Source organism: Arctopsyche grandis, chromosome 10 (genome assembly GCF_051622035.1).
Source record: "Arctopsyche grandis isolate Sample6627 chromosome 10, ASM5162203v2, whole genome shotgun sequence".
Classification (NCBI taxonomy): domain Eukaryota; kingdom Metazoa; phylum Arthropoda; class Insecta; order Trichoptera; family Hydropsychidae; genus Arctopsyche; species Arctopsyche grandis.
In genome coordinates this window covers 12,816,563-12,843,737 of record NC_135364.1, presented here as the reverse complement: position 1 = coordinate 12,843,737, position 27,175 = coordinate 12,816,563, and the positions used below count along the sequence as shown (strand labels likewise).

General features: G+C 31.3%; 1 protein-coding gene across 1 annotated transcript in view; it reads right to left on the bottom strand.

Annotated features, from left to right (window-relative positions):
- Cda5 (Chitin deacetylase-like 5) overlaps positions 1–26,957 on the bottom strand; it is an 85,240-nt gene extending 58,283 nt beyond the window's left edge. The window contains exons 1-2 of the mRNA XM_077439168.1: positions 26,842–26,957; positions 26,329–26,427 (exon numbers count right to left, since the gene is read on the bottom strand). Coding sequence (XP_077295294.1) covers positions 26,329–26,389 — 61 coding nt within the window. The 5' untranslated portion in view covers positions 26,390–26,427; positions 26,842–26,957. The remainder of the gene's footprint in view (positions 1–26,328; positions 26,428–26,841) is intronic.
- Positions 26,958–27,175: the final 218 nt, after the last annotated feature.

The window sequence follows — 27,175 nt, the reverse complement described above, 5'->3', positions numbered from 1 at the left end:
TAGCATGGAAAATCTTCAGTTTTTCTTTACGGAACAACGATTAAGGAAAACTACATAGTATTGCGCATATCCACAAGGAAATTTTCTAACGCGTGTAATTATGTATGTACATGATTACCATGTGAAAACGTCTTGTTTTAAAACAGTGTCTACAAGCTCACGAAACAATTTCAATAGTGCTTTTCACACCATTAATGAATATGTATGACTCTTCTATTCTGTCTTGAAAAATATTTCATAAGAAAAAAAAGGAAAACTACTGCATAAAATTACACATGAATCGTATTTTATAATTCAATCATTAAAAGGACTTACGCTAAACCTATTTTGTAATATTTTGACAAGAATGTTTGTAATTCATTATACAATGTCGAAATGGTAGCACGATACGTAGATATATCTAAATGTTCTACAATAGAAAAATAATTCCCAATTTGCGTATTGTAGTATTCTGACATACTATTTATCATGCTGTAACATACGTCAATCAAGTTGTTCAACGTATGTACTAGGTATAATTGTATGTATGTTCGAATCGTGCCTTATGCGAAAATTGAGTTTTTTTCATCTTAAACACTCGTACAAAACCATTAAATATGTATGTACATTGCCACTATTGTGCAAATACCACTGAGCGACCTTGCTTTCTCTGTAATATATCGAGAAAACAATGGCCAATTCACGTGCAAAGGTTTAATTGAACCCAAACATTCTAAAAAAGGTATTAATAATTATTTCCAAGCGAAAATTATCAACATTTAAAAGAGACATCAACGAGCAAGGAATACAAAAACCCGTACAAAATGCCAGCCAATAAAACTATTTGTAATTATTATGCTATACAATTCTTATACAATTAAAAAAAAACTTACCATATTACATACATGTACTTACTCAATATTCAATTGAATGCTCACTTTTTAGCGTATATTCGATTAAGTCACTACTTACGTACATTCTTATGTATGTACATATTACATATTATATACCTACGAGTATATATTTTCTCTCTAGATAAGAACGCTTCAATGATTGCTTCCTATTGAATTTTTAATTCAAAATAAATATTAATACGTACATATAATATTTTAAAAATTAAGTACATATTCTAATATGAATTTCATGTATTGTGAGTTCACAGAGCGTCACGATAATTAAAAATCATTCGAATTCTAAAACAATATGTAAATAGAGCCGAATTAAACGAGAGCAAAAGTAAAAGAGAAAACGAAATTCGTATTAATCACATGTCAGCAACAATCACCACTAACAAACACCAACGCTTCCCAAACTGTATTCTGAAAACTATATACATATCTAGATACACCAAACAACGTCAGCAAGAAAGTTCGATGAATCAGAATCAAAAGCCTTAAAAAAACTATTAGTGTTAATATTTACATGGAAAATTTACTTATTATATAAAAATTTTCCTGCAAACCATTTTTTTTTCTTTTATTTCTTTTTCAATCCAATTAATTATTCTTCCTTACATAAAATTTCGCAGTAATACAATCTAATTTTGAAGACATTTTATTTAAAAAACCATGCCCTATACATATGTACATACATTAAAAATATGAATTGCATCACTAAATTATATTTGATCGTCTTTATAGTGCGAAAAAAATCTATATACTTAAAGAAAGCTTTTATACACAAAAATATCAATATGTATTTTATATATGTACATTTGTGTATTTAATAATGTACATAAACATGTATCTTTAACAGAGGTCTTATGGGGCCATTGTTATCCTATTAACCAATTAGTATTAGTAAAAATATTTATGAACCACTGACACGCATATAGAATATAAAAATACATATGTACAATCTATTCTAGAACAAAAGTGTTGACATTTAGGCGAACCAACGTGTCAACAATGCTTTACAAGGTTTGCGAATGTTCACACATGTCAATTATTTTTTACTACGTTCATTATTGTTACACACGTAAAAAAAACCTACATTCATAATACATATAACAAACATAGTCATGTGATTACTATATAGGTATTATATCAAATTAGGTATATCTCATTAATTAATTTGGAATAACGATTTTCAACTCCATTCGAACCACGATCTGTGTGTCAAGGTGATTTATATCACGTAATTGGGTCATTTCTACATTTGTTATGATGCCGATATAATTACAATAGAATTTCACAATGCGATCGACGTGTTTGTAAAAATGTCAAGAAAATGGGATTTATACTATTGTTTGGATCAAATTATATCATCATAAGATACTATATTAGGCAAGTTTGACTGAAATATCGAAACAATACAATATAACAATATGAACACATTTTTAATAATATCGAAAAATCTCTACGACTATCCGAATGATGTATCACTATCGTTAACATTAATTATTATATTACGAGCGGTTGATGACTTATAATTAGCAAAAAAATGAGCTGAAATTTCATAACGTGCAATATATGTCTTCTGGTGAGTGCAGAATAAGATTTATAGAGTGCTTTCGACACAATTTTAGTACATTTGATGGCGTTTATCTTGCTTTTTAATCCGTGAGACTTTCTCACCGTTGCTCTTCGCCAGGGGAGAACCTTTTTGCGCAAGAGCAACCTGGTTTCGCGTGAAAATTCTACCGTTGCGACAATGATTCTTCACAATTTCATACACATTAGATGATCGATGATTAAACTCACCCGCAAGCGATTTAAATTCAAGATAAAATTTACACTGAAAATCGGCATCCTTTACATTCCATTGATCAATTTCATTATAATTATATAACTGCATATGTAGGTTATTGAATGAACGTCCGAATGGGAATTGCAAGATTCATTGCCGTGTAATAACACCCAATAATTAGGCAGCGTATAAACAATAATTAATCAGTATAGTTGCGATTTGCAGTGCGTCTCAAAGGCGTGTGGCAATTCCTTTCCAATCACACGTACCTTGACAGAATTAAATACGCTCCTAACAAATTGACTGTGGGAAAAACTGCTCGTGAGAGAATAATGCGGGGTAAACGGCCATATTTCAAAAAAAAATCGTTATATCAAAATCGTGCTCGAGTTACGTGTCAGTAAAAATAAAATATATAAATATATACATATATACGTCACGTATTTTTCTTTACTGTGCGACACATTTTGCAACGCTCACGGCCAACGTTCTCATTGAATGCGAAAAAAAATCACTTCCTTTTACGTATCTAACGGCGGGATAATTAAGGTTTTTTCAATCTAGTGAATCGAGTTTTGTTTTACGAAAATTTCATGTAAAATTATTGCTTTCGATACCAAAATCGCCTAGCGTATAATTATTTGCAATATTGCATTTTTTTTCTATCTCGCTTTCAAAAATCGACCTAGCGACCTTTTCGACCGTATCGAAATGTCAATACGCGTACAGTGAATGCAATAATAAAAAAAAAACTCTCAAATGATTTATTGACGTGACAATTGCGAACAATCGACGAGGATGCAATCTAATTTATGAGCTTATGACATAACGTAACATTCAAAATGGATCGAATACTATCATGAAAAATCGCATTATCATTATATAACAAGATATTAAAACGTGCTTTTATATAAAAAATACCCAAATTTTATCTTTTTTGAATTTTATTCTACATATGTACATATATACATATCTATGTTATTCCTCCCTTATATTTTGAATTTAAAAAACATGCAACCAACAGCTGACGTCTTCGTAGTTTTCGCACTTCATATAACCTATACATTGCGACTACCTCCGATCAACAGAGATTCTTCTTAAATGTATTAATAAAAAATAATATGAAAAATTTAACTTTTTTCATGAAAATTGGTATCGGCTGTGTGGAAACTTACTTTATAAATAATTAGAACAGGTCTTATTCATTGCACATATTGCATTAACGAACGGTTGTAAAATTATGTATTGTGAAAAATATTGCGTTTTTAATTAAGAAACGAATAGACAAGTCAATTTTTCGATAGATAATAACTGCCCCGCGGTGTTTTTGAGCCGTTGACCAATATGTCACTGGGTCGAGATTCGATCCATTAAATAATCTAGATTGCTTATAGAAGTTGATTCGCAACAGACGTCTGAATCTGAACTACATAGACTAGGGTCAAATAGTTAACATTGCACATTTAAATAATATCAAAAATGACCATGGTCAACTTAGCATATTTTCCAATAACGTCTCGAGCGTGGGAAGTGCACAATGGATCGTTTTCAATTTCCCAACGAGCTTATAATATTATTGTGCGAAAGATACGTCTGATTTATAGTGTCGTCATTTGCGTGCATTATATAAATTCAATGGCGCTAATATCTCCTGATTACCGTTATCTCGTGCGGCACATCGTCTCAGCTCATCGTCATGATTGATGAACGCTTCGCACAATGTTGCCCAAACACATGCCATGTGTTCATATTTTGACCTTTGTTCGACAGAATTGAGTAACGCGATCCCCGAACTTAAAATACCAAACACACCACAGAAGACAACAGTACGCAACAGTTCGCGCGCACTCGCAATTAATATGTTGCGTTTCGATATTTCGATGATTTTTTTATATTCTTGTGCGAGTATGTCTATATTATTTCTCTCTGTCTCAATTTCGGGTCGCCTATACATCACACAATGAGAGCTTACCTTCCCGGATCCCACACGGTCGAAAAATTTCCAATTTTGCGAAACGCGCACAATATATCAGAGTTCACATCGCATCGGTGAATAACGAAATGCGTAAAGATCGTTTATTTATCCCCAGAATCATAGCTCCATTTAACAAATCAATAACCCACTGTAATATTTCTAATTACAAATTCAAATATTAATGATTTAAAAAAATCTGAACTTACTAGCAGTAGAAAAAAAATAGAACGAATCAGAAAGATCTGCCCTTTAAAAATACAATTGTAGGATATAAAAAGTGCATGCGAATTGTGTACACGGAAGACAGAAAAAAAGAGGCCGCATCTTAACATTAAACTTTGTAGGTTTCAATTATCACAAGTCTGTTAAGGCCATCCTCGTTCACAGAATATAAATATGCCTCATTCCTTTCCATTTGAATGGCCCCACTCGAACGTTAGAAGGGAAAATGGTAAAGGCACATTCCTTTTATGAATAATTTGAAAAATCAATATTTTCAAATGTTAAAAATGAAATTTCAAACAATCACTAATTATAACACATATTATATTTAGACAAGTATACGTAAGCTCTTGAATTTTTAGAAAAAATTAATATGTATTCCTAACATTTGAATTCATCTTAGAAATATAAATACGTCTCAATTTAAATTGATAAAAATATATGTATTCCCACATACATATGTACATACATACATACAAAGAAATAGTGCTATATGACGCTACTTTGGTGAAACGTGGAAAAACGATGTTAAAAAAAGTTTATTGACTTTCACGTTTTATTTTATTAATAATTGTAGTGGGTGCTTTTGGATTATTATGAGAATTTTTTTTTGGTAACTTTCATGTTCAAATTTGTCGACATTCAATTGTTCAACATTCTCTAAAATCAAATTTTTCCAATGATGCAAACAATAATATTAGCTTTATATAAAAAAAAAACCCAACAAAAAATACTTGAAATCCGTATTCAGTCAAAAAATTAATTCTGAACCTTCCCATCCGCATAACCTTTTAAATATAATTTTGCAACATAATAATAGATCGATAATAATAAAAAAAACTGTTTAATATTATATGTATATACAACTCACGATTTCGTAGCAGTATACTAATATTATATGCCTATAATATAAACGCCATTTCTGTTTTATTTACCTGAAACAAAAAAATAAGAATCATTAGAAAACTCATTGGCTGGTTATTTTCAATGTGTTACTAATAACAACGAAAAAAAACATTTGGTATTAAGAAACACGAAATTGTGGTCAACTTATACGACTTGTGGTCGCCAGAAAATTATTATAAATAAAGACTAGATTAATGACAATTTTACTATACAACAGTCCTATGTGAAACGCGCATTTGACCGCAAATTCAAGCTGTATAATATTTAGAAATCGAATCAATATATAATAGTAGATATATATATATATATATATATATACATGTAGACAGACAGTTGTATCTACATATGTATGTACATACTGTATATGTTTTGACAAGGGTGTATTGCAGAAGTAAGGTATCAAGTACAAATACCATATCGTAAAAAGTAACGGTGACGCATCCGAAGCTGCAGTTGCAGAACACGTTAGATGGGTTTTCAAGGTGACGATGGGAAAAACTATTTGTTTCACGGGGTCATGGTCACGCGTGTGACTTCGGATGACTTCGCATCCGTTCGAGTGTGTTTATTTTGTCATTTTTTGAGATAAATCCGTTACGTAAGCGTTTGGTTGGGCATTAAAAGAGATAAAAACGAAAGTGAATGTGACACGACGATCTTCGCGGCCAAGATGATCTAACGGTCGATTTGAACGTTAATATTTTATACGAAACGTTCGTTTTATTACCTGTTGAATTTTCGTTGATTTTTTCGCCGATATCTTTTCGATCTTGTTGCCGCGATTAAAACTTTTTTTTTATATAACTCTTAGCTTTTATATTTTTATATTCAATCAACGTTCACACATTTTTCAATAAAAGATGAGTTTTATTTTTCAATCAACCTTCAAATGTATCATGGTGTCATTTATCAAACGTTAAGGTGAACTAGTATCACTTTATTATTGTTTTTTAATAATACGTATTGAATATTAAGTTGCCATAAATTGAACCGATATCATAAATTGCCTACGAATAAAATCTGGAGTGGCAGAACAGGATTCTATTGAAACAATTTTATCACTTTTTTAAAACCAGTTTTTGGGCGGAATTCCGCCAAATGTTAAATACCGTTGTTGTTCCGTAAATAACATTGAATGTCAAGTTTCATTATTAAATCAATTTTTGTCACGGGTGTACATACAAACAACTAACTACATACATAATTTCTTCAATATTTAAAAGTATTCAAATTAATTAAAAACTTGTACACGTTTTCTATTTTTCGCACATACATTTACAAACCTTAACGTTGAACAATACATAATAGAAATACAATATATTCACTTGTGATGAACACTAAGTGAGGTAAGTCAAAATTATTTATAATCATCTAAATATGTATGAAACTATCAACAACGTAAAGAAATTATGAAAACATGTACCAACTTAATACTGAATATTTATAATACATGTTTAGTGATAAAAAATTATTACTCAGCTTTAGAACACTAAATGATACGATTATAAGTAGTTGACAAAATATTTTATATTTAAAACATCTAGCAAATATACATATATGTAGGTCCGTAAGTATATTCTTAGAGAAAATTAATGATAAAAAGAAATTAAAAAAAAAACTATTCAATACTTTCATCACTTTCCGTCAAACGAACTCATCCATTTTCAAGTGACAATAGTGATTTTTTTCAAAAAAAAAATCATCCAACATTTTACTCGTTTGAATTTATTTACGTGCTGATTTAAACTTTTCCGATGCAGATAAAAACTGACTTTCGGTTTCGGCTCGTTATTTTCCTTTTGATTAAGAGCCGCGGTTATCCGTTAACAATCGCACTTTTCGTGACTTATTTACAGTTTCGACATCGAAACTCTTTCATAGTCATCGCCTTTATTGGACGTCGGGAAAAAAGACATAGACCGCGAATAAATAATATTGGGTAAGCAAGCAATCTCATGTTGATATTTTGACTTTTGTTCATTACAAACGCAATAACAAACACACACCACATTTCTCGGTTGCCGTTTTGTAAGTGGTAAGTCACGTCGACCGACGTACAATGGTGCGCAACAGTTGTTCAACTTCCTTATCTTTGCCGTCATAATCTATGCCCATAATACAAATCCACTTCCATCATAAGTCATTTCGGTGGTTTAAAAAAAAGGCAATCCACTTTCCAACATCCCTTTCTCCGGTAAGTGTTTGCTGAAATTTTCCTCTCACGCATTGTATTATTATGCATGACGGAAACAAATCAAATATTGTCAGTTCAAATTTGAAAACTATCGACATTGTATTTGCAGATTGTTTTAAAACAGAATACCGTCTCTTTTTACCTATATCATAACATTACGGTGAAATGGGCGAAAGTCAACATTGTTTGTATGAGAACTGTTCCATTTATAAAAAAAAGTATAACAATAGTGTACACATTTGTAACATTTTTCCAAGCATACAACACTTGCAATACAAAATTCACAATCACAAAATACAAATTTATATAACACATCCTTAGATATCGCCAATTTATATGCAAAGCCTTTCTTGTAACAGGATGTTTTTTTATATTAGAAAATCTTTTGTTAAAGACAGATAAATTATGATATATGATCTATGAGAAAAGTCGTCATTCAAAAATCAAAATTCTAAATAAATGAATACGATTATTCCGAACGATAAGGAGATGTTTTATCATCAACATTCTAGTCGATAGTAAAATTATGCAACTTTCGCTATCGAAAAATCTTTTCTTTAGATAATGATTCCTTGTGATATAATACATTGCATTATGCATTGCACTGCAAAAATATTTGATATTTAAATTAAAGTAATATAAATATTGTGTAAGATAATAATCATCACAGTTGGTTTGTCACCTGCAATCTATTGCATTCCATTGACATTTTAATCATTACGGAATAAATCAAACGACCAATTATACACTTGACATATTGATATTATAGTCGACGTATCGATCGATTTGCATAATTGCACTGTTTTTGAGCAATATTTAAAATTTTATATCAAATAACAATTTGTGCATATTTAATCGAGGATTCCGACTATTCTGCGTCATAAAAGTCAGATTATGTTTGGTCGCGGTGAAACTTTTATTTTGATTTATAACAACTCAAAATTGAATTTAAAACGCAAAAGAAACATTTTCACATGTATTAAAAATACATAACAACTAAATGAGACGTTTCAGACGTGCAACTTTCGTTTTTTAGCAATGATATTCAAAATTCGTCTCGCCCACGCTCTCGAGAAACTAAACGATTTTCATAAATCCACATTTTATTGTAATTTTATTTAATATTATATTATTCGTGTATAATATAGTATACGTGTATATTTCGCCTTATATTTGGCAACGTATTTCGATTGTTTCAAATTGAAATCGGTTAAAGTTTTTCACACACTGTGCACATATTTAAATTGTTAGGAAAACTTATCGATAAAAATAATTGCAAATTATATTCGCTTTTACTGAATTTCATAACAAAACATCGTCGTAACAAAAGGGTTTCGTAATTGTATCGCAATTGCGATTCAGAAAAAAATGCGATTAGTATTATTGAACGCAAAACGGCAATATACATACATAACTGCCAAGTTTTTACTACCATATTTATTATTATTCACCTCCTATAAAATCACTATAATGTGCCTTTGTAACAATACTAAACGTGTTCGCAATTTTTCGATTGAATTTAATCGTCGAATTAAATCGGAATAATTCGAAAATTAATTTGAACGCGTTTAGAAAATGTGAGTACATTTTTTCTCGCTGTTGTGTTTTAATCGAATGATTTATTTAAGTTTTTTTTGGAAATTGCTTAGTAAATATCATATTCATACACCTACATATTTACATGGAAAAATCACATTAATGTATCACATCGTCGTTATACTCATATTATAATTCGCTTTCATTTTGAACGGGAAATAATTCATTTTCGGTAAATGCGGATTCTTAACATCCCACGGGTTACTTTTAATTTTTTATGCACAAAATTAAGAATAAATACATAATTTAATATAATAATATTAGCATATTTCTATTGTTGTTTGTTTTTTTTTTCAGAAATGTCCGGTTCAAAGTAATTACGTCAAGTTTTCTGCTTTGTCGATGGAAAATTTGCATCGAACGAATCGATTACAATAGAAAGTGTGTAGTCGGAACTTGATCCACTGATGTGACAATTGTTTTTGTCGCGTGCACTTTTTCCATTTCCCGGATATATTTTCTATTTGACTAGGCGTAACTTTTCCTCAATAATGACTTAATTGGGTATTATTTATATAAATATAAACACACGACATCAATGACCTACAGCCTAGAGTCGGTTTTCGTCAAGAAGTAGTGAATATTATAATTTTAATTATACGCATACATATTTACATACATAGTTAAAGCCCCAAAAGGATATCATGTTCTGAAATTTCAATACAAGTAACTTCGTGCTAAGAAAGGTAAACCTTTTAAAGACTTGCGTGCATATGGCGAAATAACATTGAAATATCGTCACTATATGTATGTAATTGCACTTGTAATAAATTCTACAGATTTACAGATAACATATATGTACATGCATATTTTAAGTGTAAAGCCTTGTAAGTCTATGAAGAAGTAAAACCTTCAAACGTTCAACGCTCACATACATATGCACATTTTTAACCGTGACCCATCTCTAGAATCTCCTCCAATTAATTACATGTAATGATAATTTAAAAATTCATCAAATATTTACATACTTTTTTAATTACTCTAAACAATTCCGATTAAGATGAAAAAAACAATACACCATTTAAAACAAGAACTTAACGATTGACATTAAGGTCAATCGTGAGCCATTTCGCTAATAACCCTAGGGCTAACACAAGTAGGTCGACCATAACAACACAACATAGCAGTGTAAAACCGACGATTATACATTAAAAAGTATATTTATTTTAATTATGTAAACGTATTGCAATTTAGTCATTTTTAATGCAAATTTCTTGTGCATAATAATTTGAATGCATTTTATCATGCAAAAAAAGCGATATTTCAACCTACAGATAATACATACTTATTATAAACGCTAAAACGTTGCGAAAACAGTCGATCAGTCGATCGAGATTTTTTTCGCGCCAGTCGATTGATTTATGCGTCGTTCGAATTTGACTATCGATTTCAAAATTTACCGTTGTCTCAAGATCACGACTCACGTTTGTTGTGTGGCGATCATAATAACTCTCGTTCTCGAAATGATAAATTATTATCGATGTTTTGCGTGGTTTTTTTTTTTGACTAAACGAAATAAGTGGTCCGCGTTTCAGGAATCGCGTCGGCAATCGCTCTCGGTTGCATTTTCGAAATTCACGGCTCGTAAATAACGACGCTTATCGGTGATGTCGAGTTGAGATTTTTAAAAAATCATCAATCTTGTTGCGGGCTTTCAGCGTCACTTTTTCACAATGCAATGTTTTGATACGTCGCATATTTTATATCAAATAGTCACTATTTAAACAATGTCAAAATACACAGAACGCTTGCATACATGTCAACAAATTTCTAAGGATTTCTATGAAAAGTATGTCTCTATAATTGGATATTAAATCTAATATATAATTTCAAAAGAGACTTTGTAATTATTGTTGGTTCGTAGAAAAAAAAACATTCAAATAAATTTAAATAAAATAAAACTATTCAAATAAATTTAATAAAATGCTTACTTTCAGATTGCCCATGTTTAATTTAAGCGGTTTATATTACAAATACCGTGCGAAACCGGGTAAAAACACTAGTAATTTATAATTATAGATTATGAGCGAAATAATGTATATACATACATACATAGGTATAAATATAGTAGTTCATTGTTTTTCCAAAAGGCGAGAAAACATCCAGGAAAAAAATTTCCTCGAATGCAGACAGAAAATTGAAATTGGTGATAAATAAATCAATTTTTATATAATTCTATCAATAAACGTACCTCCGTATCATAAAAATGTTTAAAAAGTATGTAGGGTATTAATTTTATAAACACCGAAATCAAAATTTATTTTTTACAAGGACAAGGCTTTTCTAAGGCTAAATGTAGAAATAATTTGACACCTCAATGAGGACGACTGAAAATTAATAAACGCAATTCTCACACGACATTCAAATTCATCATAATTATTATAATGCTTATTCAATTTGTCGAAAAATGAGAGCACAACAACGCCCCAAGGCCTCGCAAGGCTCGAATTTGCCATTAAAAAATTACATATCTTTTTACAAATGAGCCGAATTAAAATTTATCAAAAAATTTTACGAACATGAGTGCATGCATGCCTCGACGAGGTGAAATGTATCCATTAATCAATTTTTATAAATCATGGAGATGGTTTTATGGTTCATTTAACACCTGCGAATACACGCGTATCGAAAAAGTCAAAGGCTTCTTTTTAGAACTGAAAAAATGTACCATAAATACAATCTCTTTCGACAGATAAATCATTAAATTAAAATTTTACACACATAATTTGAGGTAAAAAATATGTTAACAAGACACGATTTTGTTTGATATTTAAAAAAAACACAAAATAAATTCTAAAAACACTTCCTCGAAGGTTTTATTTCAATTATTTATGTTTAATTAAAGTTTCCCAAAACACGTTTTTGATTCTTAACGATATTAAAAATGATTCGATTAGTCTTCAAATGAAGCTTTCAAAAATCTCAAAATTCAAAAAGTTGAATGTGAGTGCTGTTTTATATCATTACTCTTTTTGACCACTACATACATACATACATACTTTGTAAAGTTTCTTTCAATCGTTTTTTAATGATGATCCTGAGTGGTATTGTTTATGGTGACCGCATAAATTCCGTTGCCAAACATTGTACATAGATTTCCAAGAATTTGTTTCTGTATAAAACTTAAAGGCGTATATATAAATATATCCCATAAATAGGCAATGCGTATTCAAAGTATAACATCATTTAAACTACATAGTACATACATATCACAATTGAATGTATAAAATTATCACAATTTAACTTATATTATACTCCAAATACGGAGAACATAATTCGCTCCAGCCTCGAGACACGGTTGATTGATTATATTGTACCCATTTAATTTTCAATATTCAAAGCATGATCGCACAATTACATACATCGAATATTTAGTATAAACCAACGGCGCGAACACGTCGGTTCAAATGCCAAACGCAAGTGAAATTTACATGCGCATTGGTGTAAGCTATCACTATTCTAACATAACATGCATACATACATACATATATGTACATCGTTCAAAGATGAGATGAGTAAACATTGAGAAGAACCTGATGGTGATTTTTATAAATGCACCACCAGCTGACCAATGAAGACGACTACGTACATATGTATGTACGTAGAAACACTTTCAACTGGTCGGAACACTTTTGCTCGGAGCCACCGTAGAAAGTGATTATTACTCTCCGATGAACTTGCAAGCTGGTTCAATTTTTTGGCTTTATATGGCCACTGCAGACTCGTCTAGAAATTACTGGAATTATTTTATAAATAATATATAAGATATATATACATATGTCAAAAGAAGATTTCATTATTTCCCGATGATAAAGTCGTGACCCCAAAGATCCTTTCGCAATGAGAGGATTCCCAAGTAAAATATAACGAAGTTCTTTGAGGGCAACAATCTCTCGAGGTGGTGAAAGGGTGGATCCATAAAGAGCAAGGCCTCCCTGTTCAGAAGGATCAAGATTCCAAAACGAGTCACCACGCATCGGGAAAACCTTCCATTTCACTCACAAATTAAATAAAAATGCTCTAATAAGGTATTGAACTTTCAAGGATAATTTAATTCCAAGTTTAAATACCAACGTATAAATAAGTAATTTATGTTATATAGGGATAATATGTAGTATATATATATATATATATATATATATATATATATATATATATATATATATATATATATATATATATATATGTATATATATATATATATATATATATATATATATATATATATATATATATATATATATATATATATATATTTTAAATGTGCATATTTTTCAAGCACACGTAGTTGTTTTACTTTACAAATAATATTGAAAGTAAAAAACAATTAAAAAATCATGCACTAAACTAAATATTAATTAAATTCAATCAATTAGCATATCGCGCACGTTAAATTCATTTAAATTAATTATTGTTATTTCAGTAACATTGCGTACATAAATTTTGCTATTATAATTGAACAAAATTGCCTTTTTCCGGACAGTTATATAAATTATGAAACTGATGTATTTACGAGTATGTATCTATGTCAAAATTCTGTGTATGTATATGAAAATTTATTTTATCGTGTATGACATATTGACTTTGAAGTAATTTAAGACATTTTTATTGGAATTTCTAGAATAGAATAGAACGTGTGTATAATTCATTACTAAATCAAAGTCATACAGGTCAGCAAGATATATATATATTCAAAGTTCGCTTCCAGATTCACATGAACATGTGTTTGTGACCGGCTCAAAACGTACCGTGGAAATTTTCACGTTTTGGTTAAAATTTATGCTCTGGTGATAAAGTATTGAAATTGCATTTGAGAATACGTTTCACGTAGAGAGGATTTCACACGTGAGATAAACTAATGAGATTTGTATTATATTTCAAGCGAGTGCATTTATCTTGTTTTAATCAAGGGAAAGGAAAAGTGAACAGAAGGGAATAAAAACCATTGAAGTTAAACATTCACTGCATACAATGGTGACTCGCACAATAAAACCATATTTTCAGGTCACATTAAGAAATGACAAAATATGAAATAGCTTCAAAGGCGATCGATGATTTCACAAACACGGCAAATTCTTCTTTCTGCATTGCTCCTATTTCGACATCGTCTTTGAGGTTTTCAACTGTGCTAAAAATACATAGGAATATATATAAAAAAAAGAGTCGACCAGTAATAAATACAAAATAAAACCATTGTGTGGAAATTGTAATTTATTCAAATTCATCGACACGAACCGTTACACTTGTCTCGTAGATGGAAAGAAAGAAAGAAACGAGGCGAATTACTCAACTCGACCGCGACCGAAATGCGAAATATTGCCACTTTCAGACACATAGCACCTAAATTTTCAGACGCGTCTAGAATTGAAGATAAGAACCGCTCTGTTCGTAATATCGGACATTGCGACTGAAGAGGTCATCGATTTGGCAATGCGTCTAATGAAACCCCGAGCACATACACACGCGAATTTAACGATTGTATCTACAAACCGTGTGACGCGAGTGTGTCAAAACTGAGTTGCAAATGTGCAAACTCGAACATTTTTGTGTTCCCACACAAGATTGGACTTTTCTCAGACTAATCTGTTTTGGCATCTACGTAGAGGTGACCAACTTTTTCCTTTTATTCTTCTTCTTGAATGGGCATATGACAACGCGTTCACAATTACTAATTTCAGCGGAACGCAGACAAAGGTCACTTCAGATAAATTTCGAAATTTATAAAGAATTTTAACGATTCAAAGTTATATCAGACTACACTGTTAAACAATAAAAAAATGCCAATCTTTGAAAATAAAATATATTATTTTCCGTAATCAAATATAAAAAAGAATGCGCATTTTATTTTTATAGTTTCGGTGGGGGACAACTTGACATTATTTTCAAGAAGGAAAACTTTCGAAATAATAATTTTAATCGCAACATAATTTATATTTAACGAAGATTTTTTCATCCCGACCTCATCTGGGCTTTCGGCAGTTTATTATCTAAATCGTCGTCTTAACGACTGTTAGAAAAGAATACTAGAACTTTATCGATAACTAATCGCCATATGGTCACGATGAATTTAAATTTATGGCAACTAAATCCAATTAATTATATAACTAGCTGAACCCGGCTTGCGTTGCAATTCCCGTTCTCGTTTTTCCCGTTCCCGAGTTAGCGTCGTGGTAATCTTATCCAGCGTTTGGCTCGTGCTTCTCGATGTGTTTCCATAAGTCAATGTTTCAGTTTAAAATTAATACTTAATAATCAAATTAAATTACAGTAATGATAATTTGTCGGAAAAACGCAAATGCACCCTAACAACGCAGGTGGCGATGTGAAAGCATTTGGAATTATTGCGTTGCAATGCCATTCCTTCCTGTTTTCCCGTTCCCGTTTTTACAGAAACCATCGTGGGCATACACACAATAACTCATGTAGTTTCATCGCAATCAGTTGAATGGTATATGCCGACGATAGATATTCGCCCAGAAACATAGCAACTGAACTTCACAATTTCAATCATAATAATTCGAAAGTATATGAAGATTTGTACACTATACCGACATAGATGTACGTATTTCTGGTAGCGTTTCCTCGAAATAAGAACGTAATGCCATGGAGAGTACATATATCAATTTAGCTCAATGAACTTGACCTACAGCTCAAAACACGCTTGAACATTTCCATAGAGAAAGTCCATATAAATCGAATGTAAGCTTTTAATTAAACCGCAAACAGTTCTGGTTGACTTGCGTAGACATAACATGTGACGATGACCACTGCCTACAGTTAGCGACGTTTTCACTCTTCCACCTCATCCACAAACACACCCGAAGGTCTTCTAGTTTCGGTCTAACGAACCAGAGGAAAAAACCGAGCGAACCGAACCGAACCGAAAGTGAAACTGCAATCTGGTTTCTGGTGTACATTCTGGTATTTTATCACGCTCGCTAGGAACTCGATCGGGTTGCCAATTCGTCCAGGTATCGAATTCGGTCTTGCGGCAACGAGACGTTATGTAAAACACCGTGTCGATTCGCGTTGCGGAACGACGACGGCCATTTTAATACGAGTTTCGTCACCTGGATGTGACACCTGTAATTCGGATTAAGTTATCCGACACCGAATTGTACGATAAAATCGGTGAATTTACGTGCAATTTTCCAGTACCAACTCTTGATATAGCGTGCAACACCAGTCATTAACCTGTTTGCAGTGTACGCACATTACTGTTATAACGAATGTTCATTGTTTGTTGCACTTGCCTATACCAGTTTCTATATTAATGCTCAAATTATGAAAATATACAAAAAAATGATTAAATGCTTAAAAATCTACTCGAAAATTTTACAATAGCAGATAACGAGTTGTACGAGCGTCACATTTTATAAAAAATATATAAGAAATCCTTGCTTGGAAAATGTGAAAAGTTGAAGGAAATTCTAAATATAATATTATGTTGTTGAAATCCTTCGAATATTTAATTTTATTTTATTATTCAATTTACATTTACAAAGTTTGAGAAGCACACAATCAATAAACAGTTCAGTAAAAACATCGATCAACCGATCACTATGCTGGAGATGTGCTTCGTTAGTCGAGAGTTTCACAAGTTTTCTACTGTAATCATTCGTATTCTTATACATATATATACGCAAACGCTTCTTGTTTCTCTTTGTAATTTAATACCACAGTCTACTCTCATGTGTTCAATGTTATTTAATTTTTATAAAAATTTTTATCACAAAAATTTCGAAATATTTGTGATGATCTTTTGAAGTTGCAGCGACATTTAAAATGATATGAAATATGTTTATAGAACATAAAAAATTCGCGTTGCATAATTTGCTTTGTGCAATATTTGACACTTCAATTTACAATATATCATTCCAATTAATTAACTTCATCGTTATTAATACACCAGGTATATATGTATGTATATACATACATAATGTAACAAGATGTTCAAAATGTCGATTCGATTTCGCCCGTTAAAATGTCGCTTCTCTAATCGTTGCAAATTGTATTATGACTTATTCATGGGATACATAAATAAAATTAATAGGTGTAATAAAAACGCGTGTGAGCTTTATTCGTATAAGTATAACCCTAAGGCCAATTTCGAATTAATGGACACACGATTCGAATTAAATAATTCGAAATACTTCTGGTCTTAATGCGTATTTAATAAAGCTTGACACAGAAACGGTTATCGAAGTGACAAAAAAATAGTCAACTTTCTATTATAAGTGCGACTGTAATAAAAACGTATGTTGAATCAAAAATTGACATCATGAAAAAATCTAGAGCGGCCAACACACGACTTTCACTAAAGATTTTTACTTCATTCATTAATTCGAAATACCAATAAATGTTTAGTATTTTTAAAAACTGCTCAACATTTTGGAAAAATAGTTAGTATTCATATATTCATGTACATATTCAACAAACATAATCTCGACATATATCTATGTATGTATTACATAAGTATGTATTCTAAAGATTTATCTAAGAAAATCTGACCAAATAATTAAACACTATAATTATACAAACTAAACCACTGAATAGGTTAAACTTTGCGAAACTTCCTGCTGTGAAAATCTACAATATAAAAAAATTTCATACTGCATTGGAAAATGAATAAAATAGGAAAACACGCTTCTAGTTACGATAATTATAATGTTTATATTCACGAGTTTTTCTCATCAACGAACATATTTTTTTCTATCTATCAAAATCAGTTATTATAAAGAAAAAAATAAATTTCGGCGGAAACATTTCACAAAACTACAATTATAATATTTCACGTACATTATCAAATATTAAAAACGCTAATTATATTCATAATGCTACAATATCACCTTGGGGTCGCTTATCTTGGTCTCATTAGCAAATCGATAAGGTTTTTAATTAATCATTATAAAAGGTATTGCAAAAATGATATCAACGCGTCATAACCGTTTCGATAACTTGTCGAAGATATCTGATTTTAGCGACGACTGCGAATTGCAGTCGCTGACTTTTACCAATATTTTGTGCCGCAAAAATAATATCAAGTAAAACCAGAAACAAAATGAACTCGAGAAAATAATGAACTTTGACACTGCATTCATATACATGCATACACAACAAAACCTAAACTTCTAAATATTCAAATCAATGATGGTTTAGCCGTTAATAAAACGATAATTACGCCCTATTACGTATATAATTTACATAAACGCCTTGTGTGTGAATGCAAACTGACCTTTTGTATTCACATGTTTTTTTTCTTCGTCGAAAAAATCTATGCAGAATTATATACAAACGTTAACCTTTCGCGATAGTAAACGGACATACATACATACATATATTTATCATCAATCGTAAATTTAAAATATAAACACTACACTAAAGGTTTAATAATCATTGGAAGTTATAAATTATACATACTATAATTGAGAATCAATAATGCGCTACAAAAAGCACTAATTTGCGTTATATCCAGATGACATTTATAAACTATTTTATAATTTCCGCTGATTGGAAAAGTCAAGGTCTACACTATTGCCTGACATACGACTGTGTATACGTGTATATATTTTTTATAATACAAATGTATACGAACAATATGTACACATATATACATATATGCGTATCGAATGTGTATACTTTTGAATAATAATCAAACTAAGTGTAAATCGGTACTAGTCTGTCGCGGTAAAAGTAAAACGCATGTTCACATGCTGTAGTACTAAACATACGCCACAAACAACTATTTTTATGAAGAACTAATGTTATGCCCGTTGATTTAAACGGATGGCTTCGGAAAGAAATTGATACGCGGATTTAAATAAAGTAATACATATGTTATATTATAGGTATACATCTATAATATAACATATGTACATATGTATAACTTTATTTAAATTCGTGTATCTTTATTTATAAATAGAATGTAAGGTAACTTATAGGCGCGCGCGCGTATTAATAGTAAAAATTTGACCGCTCATTAAACGCTGCCTATTCGCCAGCGTGTGTGTGTCTTCATGGATGTGTATGTGTGAACGCGTCCGCGCATCTGATGCTGACGTCACCCGTTGAATTTTAAACTTGTACATAAATCATAATTCAATTAGTGGTGAAATCAGAAAAATTTACAAACTCTGATAGGAAACGATCGACTTTGAGTCACAAATATCCAAGTCTGACCAGCAGCATTACAGATAATATACTATAATATATGTATAGAATATATAGAATAAATTCTTTTCAATCGAAGTCAACTCACGGGATCGTACCCGGCGACGTCTCGGTGTTAGGCAAAACCCCAACCACCGAGCCATACTGCTGGCATACTCATGGTATTCTAAAATTGTTTTTTTTAATCTCCATACTTGTCGATGCACTCACACATACCCACAATTTTTTCATTGGTCATAGACGGATGCATCCGAAAATGACTAAAATATTAATTTCAATTAATCATTACATTATATTGAAACGAAACGAATACCGGAAGTAAACATCTTCATGAAAGGTCTATCGTTAATGTATTCACATTAACGATAGACCTTTCAGTTTGACATTCATACTAATACACAGTACGAAAGTCAACCGTTGTAAGTAGAAACCTAGATTAAGTTTCAGATTACATTTAGTACCAAAATTTTAAATTTTGACGAAAAATATTATACGAATCCCAGGCTCGGTTTCTCTGAAAGCATCTTTCTTGGGCCATCGCTTGAGAATCACTGTCCCGGTGGACAAGAGCAGGTGGAATTGAGAGCGCGTCGAGTGAAACCGATCAGCTGGTCCCCCTGAGCCGCCGGCACAGCTCGCTCTTAATTCACCATTGCAAAATTGGCAGGTATCTTGCAACCACCACAACACTTCGATAATGGAGGAAGAGCACATCTCCACATACACACATCACTCATGAAACCAATCACTATTCAATTAGCCGGGACAAGTCGAAAAGTGCAATGAAACGAAAGCGAACCGTTCATCAGCGGTTCATAAACAAAACAATACACGGCACAAGACAGTACATATACAAATACGATTTGCAAAGAGAAATTCCGGTTTATAATTTTCGACCGTCCAAATTGAAATCTATATGTATGTACATACCCAAAGTGTAGTATTATATCAAGAGCGTATCATTGTTATATTATTTGTTCACTTCCTTCTGCACAATCGAATATGAAAGTGATCATTTGACAAAATAAATCTAGATACAAATGTTACGTAATCGTTATTATCATGTTAAATTTACCGCTATTGGTCTGCTTGCTCCCTCGGTTTACCGATACGTTGTGATACTTTTTTTTTAGAAATTTAACACAAAAACTGTCACACTTTTACCGTCGACGATCGAAAGTGTACGTATAGATATAGAATTTGTCGAATTTTTATTAAATATTGACTTGGGTGCGCCAATGTCACCGAAAAATTTTAACGTTTAAAGAACCACTCTAAATCAGACGTAGACAAAAAATTTGGGCCAAATCAATAAAATCAAAATAATTATAGTTCAAATTTGAATACGTTCTTATTGCATACCACTGTTCAAATACTCAAACGTGACGATTAATCTGTGTATACATACACAGTTAATCGAAGTCGGTTACAGCTACATATAAGCGCCAGACACTGGTGCGATTTTCTTTTTGTACATTACTTTTCATTGCAATCAAAATAAAACTATTCACTTTAATAATAAATAAATTATATACTCGGGTTAGTATATACATAGCTAAGGTCGTATTTTCAAGCATTGAAATACATGTGCTGTACAAATTAAACTCGGTCTAGTATGTGGATATGTAATATATGTAAGTACTACGTACTATCATCGTCTTTAAACGTTTATTAACAATAAACAAGAACGCATTTTCATCGTTGGAACTTTCTTCTCGTAATTTTTATATTTAACGAGACTTTTTATATCAAAAAGTGTCACGATTTCGCAGTGACACTAATACAGTGTTTTAAATGATTTTTTAGCAATCAATTGTGTCACACCCCCTTCGTCTAGTCAGATTCGCGAGAAACGGATCGAACCTCGCCTATGCTACGCTAAAAATAATATAATAATATAATTATCGCACCATTACGCTTCTGAATGTCCAACATGGTCGACCTCGTCGACCACTGGACAAGTAATTCAAGGATTTGCCATGTTTAAATTGCCTTTCACCCGGTCGCCGCATATTTTCACATGTATAAAACATATCCTATATCTCATATTTATTCTAGAGACGCTTTGCATACACACATATATGCCAAATACGATGAACGGTCGCAGGTCGCTCTCTGCATACGGAACAACGCGCATACTCCAATTACCGTGTGGATTTCACCGCGACGAATCAGCATTAGTATAGTATAATTTAATATTATAATTTTAGGTAGTAGATACACATATTTCCACGTGAATATATCACAACTCTATTATGCAATGACTTTTATACCGCGGGATTAACATAAATATTCGTGTCCGCACATTGACGATTTCATTTTAAAATTTATCGATCATGATTCGAAACAACTTTCTTATGTTTTCACTGTTAAAACGCGTTAAATATACTATATCGCACTGCGCGTCTCAAATCTCAACGATAAATTGCAATTAAGCTGGAACTCCATGGCTTTGAATTTGTCCACCAAATAATATAATGCGTTCTGGTTACAGTATAAGCTATGTAATTAAAGCTCCTATAAATTATATATGTATAATCAATGAAAAATGTTAAATAGAACCTACACATTAAATATTTTAAAAAATCCTTATACATATACATATGTACATACATAGTTACATCAATAAGTTTCAAAGATACAAGATTCATATTAGTCACAATTTAAGATGTGTATATTTAGAAGAACTCATCTCAAATAGCAATAATAAAAACGCTGAATATATATGTATGTATCTACATACACATGTACATATACATATGTATATACTGACCCGAGTTGACCAGTAGCTAAAGATAAATCAATGGCTTACATAAATTTTTCACTCGACCTTTTCAACATATTAGTATAAACAGATCCAACAAATATTAATCTTTCAGAAAATTCAATGGCAGATCTGATCCAAAATATTGGTAATATTTGTCATCGCTGTACTCTACCTTGGGTGGTAAATCAACCTACAAATATTTGAATCAACCAACTAAATTATGTGTTCAATCAATGAGTATGAAATAACATCCAATTTTCAAGAAATTTAAAATTACGAATACTATACATTAGTCAATAACTGACACAACATCTTTTTGTGAATAAATTTGTTTTTTTTTTTTTGGATAAAAAAATATTGAATTTGTATCATAAATGTTATAAAAATTTGTCGCGCTCGATCGAAAAATGGTTGTTTGTAGCATTTTTTTATAACTTGCGTCAATATTTGTGTTGACACGTATGTCTGTCGACATTTGATTACAACGAGATCATAAATTGACACTCGTTTCGTAAAAATTGTTACTCTATTACAGTGGCCAAAGAACTTTCTTGTCCTCGTTGGTGGGACACGAAGAAAATTAACACTTTCGCTATAAAGCAGCATTAAATTCGGCTATAAAATTTGCTACCATAACCAAGTTATCTAGTATATGTATTTATGTATTTTAATTTGAATTATCAAATATATTTCATGTTTAACATATGTATAAAAAAGACAAGAGATAATAGAATTTTAAATGAGCAATAATAGCCTGACGCATAAATCTCGGGAAAAACTCGCAAGCTTCCTTAAATAATTTCTAATAAATTCGAAATTGGACCTTCACAATCGATATATATATATATATATATATATATATATATATATATATATATATATATATATATATACATATGTATGTATGAACCTAAATTTTATAAATATCACGCGAACATTATGCCCACACAAACTCTGCCCATAAAGTTTCGTAATACCGAATTTTTTTTAACACGCAAGGAAATTCCGCGTGTTATAAAATACTAGACGTGTGTCGTTCGATGTACAGAAAATTTTTCTTGCATTGCATATACAGACTATACCATAAAACACGCACATGTTGCACCACCGAATATGTAAAAACATTCATATTTATTCGCGATTAAACTATTGCAACTCGACCGGAAGTCTCTTGCAAAACGCATGCGTGCTAATGATATACATATGTATGTACATACGTATTCTAACTATCCCAGTTCACCTATATATGTAATTTATATAATATGCGTGTATTTTTTGTAGCGTACCCAAAATATAAGATAAATTAACTCATCAAATATAATAACGTGCTTTTGAAATAATTAATGAATCATTTGACCTTTGCTAATTAAATATAGCGTTTACAAAAGTAACATTCGAAGTAAGTTGAATGGGTGGCCTCTTCTTACGATAATCGCAACCTTCGCGAGATTCAATATCAAAAATTCAAGGTGCGAATAAAGGTTAATCTTCGTATGGATATCTTCATTAAAATTATAAATAAAGGGGCAACCTTTTCTGATGATGATTTACACAATTCCATTCCGATCGTTACTTCTACACTTGAATAGACATATTGAAATGACAAGTGACATATTTTAAGATAAAAACTGATACATAATTAAAATTGTACAAACAAACGACTGAATTATAGATGTGTCTTTTTTGGAGTTTACATAAAATGAATAATAAATTGAATTACGAATTTAGAAAAATAGGAAAATAATATACCTACACAGCATTTTAAGTTATCGAAAAATAATTACAGAAAACGGGCAATCTAAATTTGAACATATGTACATACATACATACATACATACATATATACAAAGATTACATTTTCAAATTTGCACACAATACAACATTATTTATTTATTTAAAGCTTTGAAGATGGTGGCATTACAGGCATTATTAATAAAATCCAGAAAATCGCACAAATTCAACGGTCTTATCGATAGCTGAACCTGAACAACTCGGTCCACGATGCAATACCACCACGGCTGCAGTTTGGATAGCGTGAATTCAAAATTACAACACTTACGATATTATCAGTCAGTAATGATTGACGTCGTTCAGTTTCAATGCCAATTTATCCGTCGATACGTAAAATTGCACGGTGGCGAAAATATGTACCGTTCAGAGCGTGAACGCTTTATAATTGTGGCGCTTTGGTTCGACAACAATACGCGACCGTGTTGTTTGTTAGCAGAGAGGTTTTCTCCCGCGGAACGGGCGAATTTTCTGCAGCCTAGAAAGTGTTAAGAGTGCGGTGAAGGCGCATGAGCGATCGACGATTCATACTCGTACATATAATATATTATAAGTAAAACCGTAAAGTTGACTTGTTCTGCTGGCTACGGCAGATTTCACGTTAACGTTACGTTACGAATGTATCGCGGAAAAATGGGACACACAGCTTCATTTCCATAACTGATTACCGATTAAAACGCGCCGACCAAGGTCGTCGGCCAAACGACATTTTTCGGTAACCCTTACATTGCCGTAATACGGAGAGGAAAATCGTCACATTCGGGGCTAGTAGTTTTGTTCCTAAATATGTAGGTACTTACATATGTACGTATATACATATGTACATACATATGTATGTACATATATGTACATAGTATGATCGAAAATTAAGAGAAAATCTATAAAATAATGGTTTAATATAAATTTTTGAATACATTATTTTTGAATACGACATGATTTTTAATTAATTATGCAAATATATCTTCACTATGATTCATCCATAATTTATTTATTTATGGGAAACAATGACGTATTTTTTTACAATTTTAGACAAATTTGTCTAAAATATAAAGCACGATAATATAATCTGAAACCTCTTCAAAAAAAATTGAAACGACTTTCGGAAATTTAATTCAAAGGAAATTGTCTCGCAAAAACAATTAAACCAACAGGTGAAATAACGATAAATAAATTGGGCACCATTTGATTAATAGGAAAAATTAAACGAAATTGATTTATATTGAAAATGATTTGCAATATTTAAATTAAAATTTTAATATACATATAACAGGGTGTTGATAATTAATTTTTTCAATTGAATTGTAATTTTTTTACTATTTTTTCTAATTATTTTAATTACTTTTATGTGTTTTGTTATATTTTTTAATATTATTTAGCTGACATATGGAATTATAATAATTATTATTATTATTTGTTTATTATCATAATTATTATTATTATTTGTTTATTATCATAATTATAATCATTTTTATTATTGATATTATTTTTTACTGCTATCATTAGTACTACTGTTATACATATTATTATTACTTCTTCTTATTTTGTTATTTTTTTAATATCTATTTTTTCTACCTACATATATGTATGTATGTATGTACATATGTATATGTGAAAATTTTTATAAAAGGTTTATCTTTTGAATAATTAAATTTTATTGAAACTGTAAATAAATAAATACATAGATAGATATATATGTATATATATAAGATATATATGTATGTCTTTACTTTCAATACAATTTATGATAACTGAATTGATTTTATGTTAAAAACATGTATGTATATGTTTATGTATGTACATAAACACGTACCTATGTATAAACTTACATACAACCAAGATTATTTTCTTTATCTAAACACCTATTTGTAAAAATCATGTCAAAAGCTATTTAAATTTCCCATTGAGAAAAAATATCTAAATAGTTTTAAATGTGAAGCTGCCGTTTCATATTAAATTGTTTGTGGTTTATATATACGACAGAAAAACGCACATATGTATGTATTTAAACTTTAAAATAAGAAAATTTTTAGCGATAACACTCACCTGAACAAATTGCGAAAAGAGCGACGAGCAACGCTGACAAGCGCCACATGTTCCACCTCATCTTCAGATCTTTTTAGTCCAAAAGCGATACTAAAAGTCCTGAAAAGCACAAAACAAACACGACCCAATTTAACAAACACAACTTACTACCAATTAAACGAACCGCGCATATACTATTTTTAACGTTCAATATACAATAGTGAAAATTCACACCAAACAATGACAAAAATGACTACGCGCTCGCGTACTGAAATCGATTATAATACAAAATAAAATGTGCGCGGGCATTAACGAGAGCATCATGTTTTACAGACTTTCACACAACACTTCACTATCACATCCGAGACGAGCGATCGACGACGTTTAAACGGACAATTTCCAATTCGTACGATACAAATACGTACTGTTATGTGGATATAATAACAACGCGCGCTTTATTATAATGTAATATAATCGATTTTAATGTGATCGCGCACGCGGTAGCTGTTTGTGACCGTGGTCTGGTCGACGTACCGGTGTCGATGGATTAAAATGTATGTGATTCGTTGGTTTTGTTCGAGGCACTGGCGCCTTTGGTCGGAGACGCGTCCTCAGGAGTCGGCTGCCCGAGCGACGGCCGTCTGACGAGTGAAAATTGTTGGGTTTGCCGGCTGCTCGCGCGTTTGACTCTCCAAAGTGGTGGTTGGTGGGGTGGCTGCCGCCGCTGCAGTGTCCCCCGTCGCCATTGGTTGCGAAGGTCGTGTCCGTCTCTGTGCTTTTCCTAGGAAATTGTTACAAAAAATTACCATTACAATTTTAAATTTGTAAAAAAATGCGAGCGACATTCCCATCGATAGAAAGTTTCAAT